Genomic DNA, 18,261 nt, shown 5'->3' with positions numbered 1-18,261 from the left:
TAAACAGCTAATTAGATAAAACTAATAAGTAAAACTATATTAATAATAAAAGAAAAATTGCCTTGAGCTTAAGTGAATGAAACAATTTCACATAGGCCTAGCTCCAATTTTTAGACATGGGCCAAATGGTCAAAAAAATCCTAAAAAAACACTATGGTAACAGGGTCTCGCCAACACTTTAACATTAAAGACACGACTAAACTTGTATCTTCTAAAGATACATTTTTAAATGAGCAAAATACCATTGACAACACTTTGCGACATGTGCTTTCGAGTAGATGGTTTAAGAACATGAATTTTGTGAAGTTAATAACAAATAATGCAGTCATTCTGTATGTAGATACACAGTATTAAAAGCATTTTGCTGAATCTCTAAAGGCCTATCCTGTCTTCTCTTTAGAATCCGTTCTAAATCTTCAAACTCGTCGATAATCTAAATATTTCTACCAAATACCCAATTCTGAGAATAATTCGCAAACATCCTCTCTTCCCCATGCTTGTCTGCATTCAACCACAACAAGACAAGCACCCTTTGTTGTTTACCAATTACCAGTTCATATTTTGTTTCGTTAAAACTCACATATTTGAATTTAATTTCCCTAATCGTATGAATATGCACATTACCCATGCCTTATTTTGTTCAATTTCCAAAGGATCAATTGCTACAACGTGGTTAGCCCCATGGCTCCATTCGGAGGATACAAGATGTCAGGCACAGGTCGTGAACTTGGAGAGTACGGTCTGGAGGCATACACTGAAGTCAAAACTGTAAGCCATCCAAGTCTTTATTCTTTTTGTTGTTGTTGCAAAGTTATTTTTTATTATTAAAGTCGTGATCGCTACTTTCAAATGTATCCTCCCCTGTGTCGAAGTCGGCTTCCCTTTCGCCTTGATTTAAATATTTATTCACCTCTTAAAAACTTTCTGGCTGCTAACTCTTCTTGTTTCTTAAAATAACTCTTTATTCTTTTTGTTTTTGTTGCGAAGTCATCTTTTATTATTATTATTATAGTTATGATCGCTACTTTCAAACGTAGCCTCCCCCTTTTCTTAAAATTATCATTGAGTATCAAGAATGTGAACTTCATAAAATAAGTTTAAATCTATCTTAAAGAGAGAAAAGTATAATTCACTTCTGAAATTTCCGAGTAAGAGATCAGAAGAGCAAATTAAGTTAAAGGATTTCACTCCCGCAGGAGAACAGAGGCAAACATATTCTCTGTCTTTTTTTTTATAAATCGCACAACCCAGCCATATTTTATTTGTCTTTGACGTGATGTATTAATTCCATAACGTCGTTGTTAATATTACTATCTCTTTTCTTTCTCTTTTCTTTAGGTGACTGTGAAGATCCCTCAGAAGAACAGTTAAATTGTTTCAACACAGAGAAATAGACAGAGAGAGAGAGAGAAAGAGAGGGGAGAGAGAGAGAGAGAGAGAGAGAGAGAGAGAGAGAGAGGGAGAGATTTAAGGGTGTGATTTGATATAATTGGACAATAAACTGAAATCTAACAATAAACTGAATTGGACGGTAGATAACGGTACAATTAAATCTTGGTGTATGTGTGTGTGTGTGTCAGAATGAGAGAAGGAAAGAGAGAGAGAGAGAGAATAATAAAAAGGGCGTAATTTGTTTAAATCTGACAACAATCTTCATTAGAGGGTAGATAATGGTACAATGAAGATCGTGACCAAATAGAGAATTGATAATATTGGTTACCTTGAGCATAATGTGTGAGAGAGTAATAGAAATATAATATCATTTTTTCTAGTAGAGCTACTGACAAGACAGCTTAATAATTGGGATGGGCGCATTTTAAAATTACAATTTCATTTTTTATGACTTGAACTATAATCGCATATCATTTTGAGAATAATCTTAAACATTTTGTTTGTAATATATATTATAATTCACCGATTGTTTTCTGATTGGTAGATCAAGTGTCCATGTTTTTTGTTTTATCATTCACGTGATGTAGATCATAGCTTATCGAATTATGTCAAACACTTTTATAAGCTTTCTCTTCACTGTATTAGCTAAAGCGTATATCTACTAATAATTGTACCATAATTGCATTTGTGTCTCAATTGGTACTTTTGTACATATCTTGATCATATTTTCGAGCGGTGTGTATCGTTAAATTAGGAACAAGTGATGAACGTTTAAGCCTTTAGCGATTTATAAGGCCCTATGTTATAAGGAGAAGTGGAAAGAAATATCTGATTATAATTGTGATGTCTAGGCTAAAGAAAAACTTCAGACAGGAATCACAACTGAAAACACACATTGTAAGACTGCATACCAGATACCCTAAGAAAGAACTAAATTATTCTGCAACCTGATATCAAATACTGATTCCGTCTAAATTGAAAAGAAGCAAATAAGAGTTATTTAAACAGAGTTAAGCGTTGACAAAAAAGAAATGTTTTCAGGTGTGATTTGAATTTGGTAAGGGAGCATTCCTGCCCAAGGCTAAGAGGGAGTGAGTTCCAATAGTATTGATTTTCATGATATGTTTTATAATCGTCATGTAATAAAATATATGTTTTATTCAATAAAAACGTATCTTGTATTTATGAACTTGTATGTTACAATGGGGACTGATGTGGCAAGTTTCTAAAGAAAACTATTAAGAAAAAGATATAAAAAGGATCTCCTCCGTTTCATTATGAACCACTCTCACTGGTAAATTTCTAGATGGAGTTTTGGTATAATGTTCTCTATGTTTGTTGTATAGAACTTAAAGCCCCCTATCAGTGATTAGTAATCCCTCAAAAACTTATTTCAACATTTTATCTCTAGCAGCAAGCTGAATTTTTGTGCTAAATTTAAGATAAAAAGATTGTAGTTTTTCTTTCTGTGAGTGAAAAATGAGAGTTAAAATGACTATAATTTCGCTAATAATGAATATTTCGCCATCATACCTTCATGAAAGTTTTCAATCATGATTTTCTACAAAATTTAGGCCCTTTAACAATTTTTTTGAGATTCTCACCATGAAAATCACTGCAACGCCGTTGCATATATGAGGCGTCATTTCGAGTCCATTATTACCTGCGCTAATTAAGAATGCACACTTTTAACATTTAAGCCAATAACCCAACAAAGTATCAGAACAGTACGTTTTGCAATTAGTCTTTTTTTTTTTAAGATATCGTCCTCACATTCTATATCACATTACTGCATATGTCACGTTCCGCAGCGCGCGTTAGGCAAATCAGTTTCAGTTTCTGCTTAGAGTCTCATATTTCACAAATATTTCATGTTTTGCGATGATTTTACAAAATAAATAGCACAAATAAACACAAATTCTATTAACAGAGTAAGTATCTCATATTCAATTCAATTCAATTCAATTCAAAGTTTATTCAACACTCTTCATAAAAACATTTAAAACATACAAATACAGAATGGAGTTATAAAAAACACAAGCAAGTGATAACAAATACAATGGCAATTTATAAGAGCATTTGGGATAGGCAGAAAGGAAGGATTCCTTATATAAAAGCCTATCCCTCAAAACACACATACAGGAAAACGTAAAAAACAAAAGAACAGAACAAAAAAACAAAGAACATACTAAAACTTACTATCATGCACGATCAGAGTAAAAAAAAAAAAAAAAGAGTCAAATTTTGCCTATGCTATTAATAGTGATTATTATACTTATTTAACAGAAATTGTTTATATTTAATTTTAAAAAGATTGAGAGTTTTGCATTTTTTAATTTCCTGAGGTATACTATTTCATATTAATGGTCCTTTAAAAAAATAGTTAATTTTTCATACAAGTCGTTCTAATCTTGGGGAGGTGATAATTTAGGGCATTTCTAGTATCCATTTGATCAATGCATTAATTTAAAACACTGAACTAAAGAAGAAGACTGAAATATGGAGGGGTCTATTTGGTGAAAACTATGCTTGTAAGTTAAAGGCCCCAAAGCGTAGTTAATTTTACAATAGGCTTTTTATAAGAGGGAAAGAGCAATTAATGTAAATCACTGTAATATGATTTTTTTTTGTATAAAAGCATTGTTAGAGCTTTTTTCATTATAATACTGTAGCAAATTACATTATACAAGTAAATATGCATTACCGGTAAGAACTTGGATCACCTGTATAAATATTGTTTACCTGAACGCCTTGGCAACAGCTACAAATGACGCCTCTTGTACAACGAGCATGAGGCTGTCTGGCGGAGGCTCAACAAATTGTGTCAATCGACACACCCCTTCAGTGTTAATCATGTCCATCGGTTTTTATCTTTTCCCCTCAAAAATGGAGTAGCTATAGGAGCACAGAGACACGTTTCCTTCCTCAATCAATAGGGACTTTTAGATTTGCGTGGACTGAGACGTGGGGCTTCCTTTCAAGGCAGTGCATTAAAAGGACGTCGATCGTAGCATAAACCTATTGTCTTGGTGCGAATCTAAAAGTCCCTAATGATGAAGAGAGAAGGAGAGAGAGAGAGAAAGAGATATATAGAGAGAGAGAAGAGAAGAGAGGGAGAGAATGAGAGGGAGAGAAAGAGAGAGAAAGAGAGAGAAAGAGAGAGAAACAGAGAGAGAGGGAGAAGAGAAGAGAAAGGGGGATTGCAACGTAAAAATAAGATGGCTGTACCCATTGCACATCCTCACCCACTTAATGGATTTGTTTTCTTACACATTTCGTTCGCCTTAAACTAACGGTGTCTCCTAGTTACAAGTGTCCCCTCAAAGGCTGATTCCCCGCTACGCCGCTGTTTTAAAAAAAATAAATATTAGGCCTACCAAATAAGCTGAAATCCCTTTAGGCCCCTGTTAAAGAATAAGCCATGGAACTGCAAAGTATGTTTTTAAAAATAAGTGAAGAAAACAACTATTTTCGGAGGTGATAATCGGTGAGGGTGTTCCAGGTAACGGATCAGTGGGTGGATATCTCCAAGCTATAAACGTGGGTTTGGAGACGACACAAGGTGGTATCAGTACTCATAATCCCCAATCAGTACGCACTTAGGGAACTAGATCCTTTATCCTTTGAAAATAAAGATATATGGGTACGAATCTAGATAAGGCCTAAACAAAAAAAATATGTTGTATTGCCCTTTTTTTTTTACCGATTTTTTAGAAAAAAAGCACTTAAAACTGAGAAATAGGAGCCCAAAAAGGGAGTAAAAAAAAAAAAAAAAAAAAAATAGGTTTCTGACATACCGACCCATGTTTTGTCACCTAAGGGCAATACAACATCTTTTCATTTTTTAGGCCTAAAGTGTATTCTTGATTTGATGTGGAGTTTTCGTTATATGCAGTGGTCTATTTCACTAGGAGGCGCGATAGCTCAGTCGGTAGAGCAGTGGTCTCGTAATCCGTTGACCCGGGTTCGAAACCAAGTCGATGCGCTAGTGCCCTTTGGTAAGGCATTAATCCTCATTACCAGGTCCCTCGGAGAGGACCTAAAGCCGTCGGCCGTCTGGTTGCTTACTAACAAGCATTCATGCTTTCTTAGCAGTCAGGTAAAATAACCACCACATAACCACCACATATCTAGGCTCTCGTTCCAAGAGTTGAGGGGTTAGAAGCCCAACCCGGCACCAATGTCCGTTGGAAGGACAGTAATCCACATTTGCCACTATCCAGTCCGGTGTAAATGGATACCTGAGAGCCCGCAGTGAGAACAGTATTAACACTGAATGTAGCTACCCTGGGTAAATAAGACTATCTTTTGAAATTGATTAGCAATGTCATTATTTGCTCTTGTCGGAAAATTCTTGAATAGGAGCATCCGTGCTATTGGCCTGTTGGAAAATGGGCTTTACTCTCTGCACGTCCCTCACATGTTATATTTACTCTCGATTTTAGCTCACCTTTATATTGTCGTCCTTTAATATCGTCTTCTATTCCCGGTATCGCAGTTTCTCCCATTTGAATCTAGTGTTTATAACCATGAATAACGATATGAACATTAGCAAACTGATCAAATTCATGAAGAGTAAACTACAAATTTACTCGTAGGTTAATCTTGAATCTTTAGATGAATGCGTATAAAGGATACAAGAAATGGGAAATGGCAAATCCTTCTATCAACCTACTTGTATTTTCGGCACTTAGTTTTAATACCTGTCTCCACCTCTATAACAACGAGTGTAGGAAACAATTTATATCCACAGTCCACGCCGCAATATTCTACTTGATTTTGAACTAATGTTATAAACGCATGTCTTGTATCATATGAAATGCTTTATATCATTCTACAATGGAAACTCTTTCTCTCTAATAGGTAGCTTCTTTACACTTGTTGCAAAATGATGGATGTCTATACTTACAAATCCTCTAATGGCAAAGCCGAGAAGTACCTAAGTGCTTAGTTTGTATTCTTTGTAAAGCCATAATATGCGTCTGTAACATGCCGACTAAATACACCTTCACTTTAAATCGCAATCCCATTGTTGAAACAGAAAAGCAGTATTAACATATACAGATAGAAAGAGTGGAATTAGTTGAAAGCAAGATGAGAGTGGCATTAAACGTTTAATAAGGCATCGTTTACTTCATGTCCTTTTATACAAGGCGCCTTCTTCAAGATGTCCTTTCACTACAGAATCTTTAAATCTCTTCTAATACGCTTTCTCTGTGACTTTCCTAGGCAATTTTTCTCTCTTTTATCTCTGTCGCTCCATTTTTCTCCCTTCCTCTCTCTCGCTCCATTTTTTCTCTCTTCCTCTCTTTTGCTCTTTTTCTCTTTTTTTTCTTCTCTATCTCTCAATCCAACTCTCGATCTCACTCTTTCTCTCTATTACTATTACTTTTCCCCCTTTAAAAAAATAACGCCTTTTTCTTTCAGTTACAAAGTACTCAACATATTATAAAAGTATTACACAGCAGTGAGGGCGTTATCGCCTCGGGCGTGTCAGACTGTTCCAAAGGTATATTGTGTGGGTAGTTTTACTAATGCTCGAACAAAATGATGTGTCTTATTTGCTTTATAAGATGATTATTGTTTGTTTTTTGTTTTAATAAAATGATGCTTAATAACATGATTTTATTAATGACCGGTCAATAGTATTGACTAATGACCGGTCATTAGTTAAATTACGTGTAACTTAGTCAAAATAAATACCTGGTCACGTGTACGCTCTCAACCAATCATTTGATTAGAATCCGGCTTCATCATCTTATAACACTTCATCATGGACCTTTTGATGCACTTAGACAACAGCACAGGGCCATTAGTTGATCAAGGCCCACTAATACCATTCATCATTGCCATCAAAAAGGAATATCTTTATTCGCAACTTCAGATTCTGAAAAGGCACCAAAGCATCTATCGAACAAAAATTAAGGGAATGAAAGGATCACAGAATTGCACGATTTTACCGAAAGATATCCAATTGAGAAAGAAGATTCACACGCCCGAACATCAAGTACAGGCGCGAGTTTAATTGTGTAGGCTTCTGGAAGATTGAATCGAGAGGGGATGGTGAAATACTAATCAATGGCGAAGTGTTAGTCCACCAATCGAAGGGCCACTGGACTTACTCGGAAAAATCAAATGCGAATTTACAGGCTACTGGTAGGGGGTGGTCGGGATGTGGTCTCGGCGTATTATTTTCTTGTTTCTATCCTGGCCCTTGCACCCTCTTTTCCTCTTTAATATCTCTCATTTTATATCTTGTTATGCTCTACCACTCAAGGGGGAGGGGGGCACGTACCTGCCCCATCCATGTGTTGCAATGCTACTGAAAATGATGTTGAAAATGACGGCGATGGCGATGACAATACAGAACATAATAATAGCACAGCAGCAACAGCCAGCAACAGCAATAAAACAAAAGCAGCAGCAATAATGTAATACCATATCAAGTTAGGTAAGTGTAAACCGGAAAAGATGTTAGTGCATGTTCATTTTAGAGACAAATCATGTCCAGGCTATGTAAAGTGTGAGTCTAAAAAAAGTTAACACCTAGAAAATTGCTAATTATTTAAAAAATCAAGGATGAACATTAAATTGTTATATGTCTTATGAAAGAGTGTTTTATCCCAAACCATTTGGTACCATTTTTGTGTGGTATGTGTTCACGCTCGGCTAAACAGGAGACATTGTTTGCGAGAGTGCAAAAATCGACTTGCGCCAAAGTTGCCTATGTGAGGTTTGAATAAAACAATTGGGATTTGGGTATTAATTCGGTCTTTGCAGATCCCAATAACATCCCTAACAAAATTATTCATGCCACACATTTCAAATATCGAATATTAAATATCAACAAATATTTGTGCGCGTGTGTGTGGGTGTGTGTGACTTTGCCCTTTGCAAAAAACATATGCAATGCATTTCATTTGATACATTCAATTCATTTCATTTGATACATTCAATTCATTCTCTCACTCCGCTAATCCCAACATAATACAGTACATACAGCAGGCATCACTTTGGCGCAAGTAGATTTTTGCACTCTCGCAAACAATGCCACCTGTCAATCCAAGCGTGAGCACATACCACACAAAAATTATACCAAATGATGTGGGATAAAACACTCTTTCATAAGATGTATAATAATTTACTGTTCATGGATGATTTTAAAAATAATTAGCAATTTTCTAGGTGTAAACTTTTTTTGACTCACACGGTATATAGAGCATAATACGTTAAAATCAAAATCTTGTATAATGGATATAGCTATAGGCTCTCCAGCTGGCAAACGATGAAGAGATTCAAGTAAAGTAGGGAAACCACATGATCTTCAGGAGTGGCGTAGCGTGGGTACAGAAATGGGGTGGGTTGCCAGGGGTGGGTTGTAGATGAATCCAGGGGATGAACAAGGCCTGCGGTTTGTTGCGGGGGTGTGGAAGGAGGAGTATGGGGGCGTTTCATCTTCTCTTACGTTTCTTTCAAACTCTATCTTTGAACACAAACAATCTATCAATAAATTGATTAACAGTAACAATAACAACAGCAAAAAAAAACACCAAAACAAAACAATAACTAAATATCAGCAACCAATCGTCAGTGAGTTTCAATGAAGACGTCATAGACTGGTGTTCTTGCTTGAACCCTTATGGCTCGGCTAAAAAGTATCCTTTCACCAGGGATATGTGAGTTTAACTCACATATCCCTGCTTTCACTATAGGGAATTTTATAAAGTTGGTAACTTACATGTCCTTTAACATGTCCTCCAACGATTATTCGATCAGCAAGCATATCCGCTAAACATTCCATCAACAAAATGATCCATTTCAATGAATTAATTTCCTATATTTGACTTATCAAGAAATGTTGTTTTCCATTTGTTGATACTTTAAAACCCCAGCCCACTGTTTATGACAACACGCATTTTCACCTGCTTTCCAATTTGAACTATGTTTTCATGAAACAGGATTACGCACTCACGCCTACAGCGTGTTTTCTTCTTTTTTCCTTGGATAACAATATTGTCAACTTTAATCACTTTGTTTTAATATATACTGAATTTTGAACATTGTTTGATATTTTGTTCGTGCAAAATGGAAAATAAATGTATCAGTATACTGGCTTTTAAGCCACGGCCCACTGTTAATGCTAACACGTTAATTCACCTGCTTTCCCATTTGCACTCATAATATATCCATGTTCTTATTAAACAGAATTACAAACTCACGCCTACAATTTGTTTCTCCCCTTGATAAACAATATTGTTAACTTTAAACACTTTCTTGAAATATATTCTGATGTTCGTGCATAATGGCAAATGAATGTATCAGTATAATGGTGGATAGTATACAAATAATACACAACAGTGAGGGCATTAGTAAGAATTACCCACACAAGGTACTTTGGAACAGTCTAACACGCCCAAGGCGATAGCCGAGTGTGTTTGGACTGTTTCGAAGGCACCGAGTGTGGATAATTTTACTAATGCCCGAACAAAATTATGTGTATTATTTGTTTCATAAGACGATATTTTCTTTGTTTTATAAAACGATGTTTTATAACATAATTTTACTAATGACCGGTCATAAGTATTTGCTAATGACCGGTCATTAGTAAAATTACGTGTTAACACACACTTCCGTAAAAAAAAGAAATTGTAGGACATTGATTTAACAATGACGAACAATGATGACTTGGAGCTATATCAATTTGCATGTGAATGATAAGTATTAGATATCATATATGCATTTTAAAAATATCCAGTATTTTGTTTTCTTTGCACTGTCGAATCATTTTTAACGTATTAATTACATGAGGAGGAGAAAATTGCGCAACATTCAGTCATGGTTAAAAAAATTATACAGATATATATTGCGGGCACTTTTGCCCGAGAAAACCACAGTTGGTTGGAATGAGTCACTACACACAAAGATGATAGACGTATAATTTCATTTATTTTCAGTGACAGTTCCAATTGATAGTAAATCCTCTATACTGTCTCATTTTAATCCAGTTGAAGGTCGCCCCTTAAACTTACCAATCAAACAAATGTATATTAATGAGCAGCTATTTTCTTACTCCCACTGTGAGAAAAAGAAACGTCTTGTTTATTTAATTTAATATTTGTGACCGTCCATTCACGTATTTTCATTTCCTTCTTACTCCGACTAAAGACCAATACAGCTTATCGTCTTGCAAAAGTAAACCGCAGGATTGAGAACACGCCAAACTTGGACAACATAAATGGAAACGAAAGAAATAAAGCGCGCGAAAGCAACTGGCTCTTCTCACTATGAATATGACGGACAAAGAAAGAGGAAAACATATACAGTTCCTCAGGTAGACAAAGGAACATCCCTTCACTGCTATTATGTAAAAATGTGTAGAACGGGTGTCACATGCATAGTCACCTGTTCTACACATTTTACATAATAGCAGTGAAAGGATGTTCCTTTATCTACCTGAGGAACTGTATATTTTGTCCTCTTTCTTTGTCTGCCATATTCATAGTGTCTAAGTATGTCTTTATTCACGCTTATTCTTCGATATAGTAGTACCAATCAGCTCCTTCCGCATTGTTTTCCTGAAATCTGATATGAACTTGACCTAAAAAGACGTCAAGATATCAAACGTCCATCTAAATTAGACAGGTAGTGGGGAAAAGGTGGAAAAGGATGAAGAGACATAAAACACGACTGCATTGAAAGAAAAAAAAAGAGAGAGAAAAAAAGACGGGTAGACATATATAGACCTTCCGGGACTGATGTAATATCCAAATTATATCCGATTCTTGCTCAAGGGAGATGACAAAAAAGAAACCTCTGTCTATGCTGAGAAGAGCAACCTTTCCAATACATTATCGCTAATTAAGACATCTAGCAGAAAGGTATATGAACCCCTTAAAGTAATCAACAACATCCACGAAGATCAGATGAGAATTAACCATCAGACAAGGTGACTTTCTTGGCCTTTTCTCGAGGAATTCCCTTGATGCGGTCTTTGTGATCTGTGCGGTTTGGCACCACGTCATCAGTGTGATTGAAACGGTAGTTCTTATTCTTCCGAAAGGAACAAAATGCGCAATCAGAATATTTGTATGATATTGTCTTCATAAGGTCAAGGCCATTCCATAAATTAATGAAAAGAGCTGAGATGAGTAATGCAGGATCGCAATAATTATATTAATGAACCTCTTTATTCCGGGTTTACTCTGACTTGTAGTCTTCACTATTAAGGGTAAGGCCGTCAACTTCATCTTTTATAATATGTCCATCAAGAAAGGTTTATATATTGAATATACCAGTCATTCAGTGATAGATTCCGGAAGATTCTTTTACGATCAAGTACCCTCACCTTATTTTTTTTCTCAATATAATTATTATAGTTTTCACACACGGTCAATTGATGCGGTCCTCGTGATCTGTGCGGTTTGGCACCACGTCATCAGTGTGATTGAAACAGTTGTTCTTATTCTTCAGAAAGGACCAAAATGTGCAATCAGAATATTTGTATGAGTTAATTCAACAATTTTTTTTAGGAGTTTACATAGATGAGTACCTTTCTTGGAAAAGTCATGTCAGTTACATATCTTCAAAAATTGCCAGTGTACTGGGAGTTATTTATAGTGTATATAAACTGCTCCCCAAAAATAATATTAATGAATTTGTACAATACCCTAATCTCGCCACATTTTTCATGTAGCTTGGGGTGGATGTTTAATTACCTTAACGAACCGTTTGCAGGTTTTACAGAAAAAGGCTGTTCGTGCAATAACAAACCTTCCATATCTTACACATACTGCACCCTTGTATAAACGCTTGAATATTTTGAATGTGAAATCTCTATATTATATGCAACTTGCTCAATTTACGTTTGTTTTCAAGAAATATCAGCTGCCATGTATTTTTAATGAGATGTTCATTGTTATTGCTGAAATTCACTCTTATGAAACAAGAAGTTCAAATAAATTTCATTTGCCCTTTTCTTCAAAGGAACATTTATTTTAGTGGACCATCACTATGATATTTACCTCCCAATGAAATTGTCAGCTGCTTATCACGTTATTCTTTCAAGTCAAAGTTGAAACAATATTTGATCTCGTATCCAACTCTTAAGATGTAGTTTGTACGGTGTTTCTTTCTATTTTTCTCATTATTTCTTTCCTGTTTATCATTCATTTCCTCTATATATGTATTTCTTGGTACCACCAACCCACTACTACTCACCCCACACATAGATTTGCATGTAATATACACATAGATTTGCATGTAATATCTATATATGTTTTTGTATGTGTTATTGTTTCATTAAAAAAAACTATTGTATTTTGATATTGTAATTTTAAGCAGGGGATGATCCCCGAAAAACCTATGTGGGTTTTGATCACCCCCTCTGCAGGTTCATCTTTTGTTGTAATGCTTTTATATTTTATTTAATTTATACTGTCTTTTATGAATCTGTGGAAATAAATGAAATTGAAATTGAATGCCTGGACTTGTTTTCCAACTTTTTTCAGGATGAGGTTTTCAAAATGATATATATAAGATCAGTATACTTTACAGTTCTCTGCGATTATCGTTGGATCTATCATAAGAAAAAGAAAAAAACTAGTCACGAGGACTCCTTTATTTTATGGCTAGATTATCATGTTAAATTTTTTTTTTAAATCCTGATAATAACCCTTATCTGCAGTGACGCACGATGAAAAGTTTTTTAAAACTATTTCATTTATGTCTATTTCTTTCCTTCTTTTTGCTTTCAGCCATTCAGAAATAGCCTTTTCCATGTTTAAAAAACAATTAGTGAAACGTCCAGTTTCAGCATGACATGAGCATGATGTCCTCGTGGAACGTTGTGTCATCCCGCATGCCCACTTTCACTATTTTTCTAGGGGGAGTACTTAAGCTCTATCCTGCTTCCAAGAAGCGTGACATGATACTTGCCACGTGACGTGGCAAAGTGCGCGAGTATCCTTAAACACGTGTGGCTCGTGACGTTGAGATCACGTGATGTCCTCGTTCTGTCCACTCACAACCCTCCTGCTTTGTCCATTGACAGCGATTCCATGACACGTGATATACGGCGACAATGGTTCCATGGCTATTTTCGTACGCTAACCGAAGCCGTAACACACCCATGGACCGAACACTATACCTAACCCTAACGAATAACCTGAAACCCTAATGGCAACCTTAACCCTAACCCCGAACGAAATAATGTTTGGGGAAAATATCGTCAGAGCATAAGGGCAAGATATGTCTACCATTTTGGGGGGAACGAAGTCCATTTACTCACTGTGAAGAATATGTCTTTTGTTGGTCGAATATGCTAAAACACTCTAAATAGGCGGCTAAAACAAGCAAGACGTGCCCATATATTATTATGATTTGATGTTCTATCGCAGAAATTATGGAGAATATTAGTTTCAAAATATAGTTTCGGGACTCTAAACATCAACTGCGTTATGACAAAAAACAAAATCAAATTTCCTTTCTTATCAAAGCGCTGATACTCATTTGAGCGTGCTTATTGCATATGTTTAGCACTTTAATGTTATTAGTGAACATGCGACTCCACATAACACATTCCCTTCTTAAATCCTAAATACAATTTGTTAAACCTCATTCTCCCCGACATGACCACACTTAAACCAATTTTTATTATGTGCCCCCAAATAATTAAATGCATGTTTTTTATCATTGATTTCTCCAATTAATCATAAATAATTATCGAATCAATGAAGCCGAGGTTGTTGTCTGCACGCTATACCCATGTATTCATTTGATGATGATGATGATGGTGATTTACAGCATTTGTATGGCGCCATATATCTGTTTCAAAAAACATTCAAAGGCGCGAGCTCCTCCAATAAAGTTAGCATTTCAAAGCGATTTCACTCTTTTATAACCAAAGTTAGAAACAGTACGTATTTTCTTCTTTGAATGATTACACAACTATAAATTCTCATATATTTATAAAACTATTTATTATCCTATGACCGCAAAACTAAAAGGAACAACATATAATAAAAACAATATCAAACATAATAGTACTTGCGAATGTGTTTATCGTCCGCTGTTCGTGTCTTGTAATGCAATGAAGAGTATTGTGATTTGAGTTCACCAATTGCTCGGGCAAAGCCAAATTCTTCTGCGGTTTTTAACTAGAAAACTAATTACGAACAATTTTGAAAATCTATTTATTAACTTCCTATCTTTATTCATATTACCAAGACTGACGTTAAAGAAAGAAATCTTTAAAATTGCCTTTTTGTCTTCTCAATTTAGTTTACACACCCCTATCATGTACGATGAATCTTTGCCATAGGCCTATCAGATTTAATGTTATCCCTTTTATATCCGTCTTCGGTGGATGCATCGATCTTCAATTATTTTCACAAAACTGCCAGCCTTCAATTCCTATTCATCCTTCACAGAAAAAAGTAGATGAACAGACTATCTCCTTGGTTTCTCCAAATATGCAATAACCAATAGCTGTCCAAATAGATAGAATTTCAATGTTATCAAATGCCTAAATCATCGTAAAGTATTTATTTCTAGTTCCTCCCTGATTGTAATCTTATTGATACGTTAGAAAATATCCAAGTTTTCAGGACGAGTAATTGCGAATTTGAAATCCTGTATAGTATTACTTGTAATTCATCCTTGTGAGTTGATGTGGCATGGTATGGATCCGTTTTAAGAAGTTGTGTGTCCTTGTATGCATGTTTCTGTTACTGCTCTAAGCCTAGGTACGAATGTAAATTAGGATGTCCATTTTACACAAAATCTAGGTGCGCAAGAAGAAAAGAAAAATAGAAAGTTTAAATGTAAATCGAACTAATATTTAGAATGATATATTTGCATAAATAACATTTTCTGTATAGACAGACGAAATCAATTTATAGGAACTGAATATACAATAAAGCGCATTTAACGAAAAGTGACCCATTGAAAAATTCACATTTTGCATGATGATTGTTAAGTTAAAGCTTGATTTTCCTTTTTAAATCCAGAAAGTGGTCAACATTCCGAGACCAAGTAGAGGAGAGATATTAAAACGTTCAGCAGAGAATTTCGAGGATAATGTATTGCATTGTCGATATCTGGGTATAGGAGACCGTTTGCGTGTCTCTCAAGAAGCGCTTAATCCCCTAAATAGCCTATTGAAGAAGAAGAATACAATTCTGTAATCAAGAGTAGGAATGGAGAGTAGGAAATATTCCTCAGAAATGGACATATCGAGCTCGATTACCATATATCTTAATATTTACACTAAACAATTAAAAAAAAATTACCATTTAGAAATTTGATGGTTTTTGTGTTTTTCTTTACTCAAGAATTAAAGGTGGACTGGTGGAATAAGAACCTTTGGTGAATAATTTTAGATGTAAGCTTTAAAATGTCACATTCTCAAGAAGTATACTTCAGGACTAATCAATTTTCACATTATTCAAAGAATACAAAAACTTGGTAGAGGTATAAACAAGTTAGTTGCTAACCGTTTATGTCAAACATTAGGGACTTTTAGATTTACACGACGTGAACGTGGACCGCCACGTGTGACATCCTTTTAAGGTAATGTGACGTCCTTTTAAGGCACTGCAGGGCTCGGCCCAGTGCCCTTACACAATGTCACACGCGGCAGTCCACGCTCTCGTCGTGTAAATCTAAAAGTCCCTAATATCTACTGAAGATATCATATCCGAAGTTATAAAGGAGAAATCGTCGTTGTAATGATTTAGCTCTCAAACTCAGAATAATGAAGTTCTGTATCAATTTCTATTGATCTAAATAACTAATTTATATATTTGTTTATTCTATATTATTATTGGGCTCGTCACATTAGAATTTCTCGCCAATGAATAAACTTTGGCAGGAGATACGGTTGCCCTAGATGAGATGAATTTTGATTGAACGCTGTTATAGGAGAAATCGTCGTAGGAATTATTGACCTCTCAAAGTTGGTAGTATGAATTCCTGTATCAATTTACATTCTTCTAAATAACTTATTTATATATATTTTTTATTTTATAGTATTATGGGGCTCGTCACATTATAATCTATCGCAAATGAACAAACTTTAGCAGTAGACACGGTTTCCCTAGATAAGATGAATTTTGACTGAACGCTGTTATAGGAGAAATCGTCGTAGTAATTATTGAGCTCTCAAATTTGGTAGTAAGAAGTCCCGTATCGATTTTCATTCGTCTAAATAATTATTTTACTTTTTTGTTTTTATTCTATAGTATTATGGGGCTCGTCACATTATACTTTCTCGCCAATGAATAAACTTTGGCAGGAGATACGGTTGCCCTAGATCAGATGACTTTTGACTGAACGCTGTTACTCCATCTCGTTTATTTTCAGAGGCCTTTCTTTAGGTGTTTTAGAGGCCGTCGGGATGCTACTGGGAAGGTTGCTCGTGGAAGATTACGATCTCCCAAGGCTTACCCGAACAATGGTAGATCAGGGATGTAGGGAAAATCCTGATTCATCTTTTTGATTGTAGACGAGGGTAAGCCGGAGCGACAAAGTTCACATTTGAACCCTGGAAAAAGATGCAATAGGGAATATTTTCATTATCATCATGATCATATGTCTCAGAGCACACAAAAATTCAAGGAAATTCAGGAAAAAAAATAATCAAAGCTGCAGTACAAATATTTATACCTCACTTGAAAAGAAATTCTAGGAAACATTTTGCAGAGTAGTTTAGAGCAATGCATTTACATTCTTTTGTGTATCAAAATATCAAGCAATGGAACGAGGCTAAAAAAAAAAAAATTAAAAAGAAAGATGCTGTATGGTCATTGCTGGTTGGATGAATAATTATGGTTAACAACGTACCCATGACGAATTTGTGCCACGACACGACGGAAAATTCGGGCGAACCGTGGTTCATCAGGGGTAGTCGCAAGACAGTCCTACGAAATGTTGAACATTGTGGCATCGACTTGCCGTCGTGAGGCGACATTGGACATGCACCTTTTTTGACGATATTTCTTTTGGTGGTATCTATGTCTTGTGGCTGTCGCGAGTCTGCCCTATGACAGTTTTGCGACTGTCGAGCGATAAATATCTTGTCATGGATACCAGAAGAATTTATTTCATTCAATCAATCTTACGACTATCTCATAATAATAATAATAATAATATTTAATTTTTATATAATTTTTATGTGGCACGACAGTTTCAAGATTGTCTCAGGAATATTATATTTCGTAAGAGGCTTGCATTGCATGTCTGTCGTGCGTAAGTCTTGTGTTAGTCTTGCAGCTTGGATTAAGTTGGGGCAGAACTGTTTCCACTGAAAAATCTGGAGAGCCAATGGCAGACAACGGACTAGGCTTTATCATATAATCGGGAGACGAACGTGCGAGCGTCCCACGCGCATCCAATGAGTGAACCACGACCTGATCACGTAAAAGACAGCCCCCAACAATAACCGACAACCCACGATGTTCCCACGACTGTCTCGTGATTGACTTGCGACTCACTCATGACATAACCACGACAAGTCTTCTTTTTTTCTGACGCGTCCCCATCGCCAAACCATCTTTAATGTGTCGTAGCCCTCTTGACCACTCAAAATAGATTTCGAGCATGTTGCACGAGCCTGTCAAGACTAATATTTTATGGGTCCACCACGACAACATTTCGTACGATCCATTGTGACCGGGGTTTTAACTGTTCACGGTGTCATTTTGTTAATGACCTACATCTGTCAGTGATTTGGGTTTGTCCTTGGCTATCATTTGTTATTTCTTGTGCAAGTTTGTTCAATAACGTGATGTTCCCGGGTGATGCTTAAAAAAAGCCAAACACGGGTCTAGATGAAATCTCTAGCCACAGCCACAACCCCTTGAAGCAGGGTTC

The 18,261-nt window shown here is 35.7% G+C and overlaps 1 protein-coding gene across 1 annotated transcript in view; it reads left to right on the top strand.

Annotated features, from left to right (window-relative positions):
- The window catches only part of LOC581706 (aldehyde dehydrogenase, mitochondrial), a 31,696-nt gene extending 29,134 nt beyond the window's left edge, over positions 1-2,562 (top strand). Inside the window, exons 13-14 of the mRNA XM_781694.5 lie at positions 654-768; positions 1,339-2,562. Of these exons, the coding sequence (XP_786787.2) occupies positions 654-768; positions 1,339-1,371 (148 nt within the window). The 3' untranslated portion in view covers positions 1,372-2,562. The remainder of the gene's footprint in view (positions 1-653; positions 769-1,338) is intronic.
- The last annotated feature ends 15,699 nt before the right edge of the window (positions 2,563-18,261 follow it).

Source organism: Strongylocentrotus purpuratus, unplaced genomic scaffold (assembly GCF_000002235.5).
Source record: "Strongylocentrotus purpuratus isolate Spur 01 unplaced genomic scaffold, Spur_5.0 spur5_scaffold_7, whole genome shotgun sequence".
NCBI classification, from domain to species: domain Eukaryota; kingdom Metazoa; phylum Echinodermata; class Echinoidea; order Camarodonta; family Strongylocentrotidae; genus Strongylocentrotus; species Strongylocentrotus purpuratus.
The sequence above is the reverse complement of the archived record's forward strand: the minus strand, read 5'-3'. Positions and strand labels throughout refer to the sequence as shown.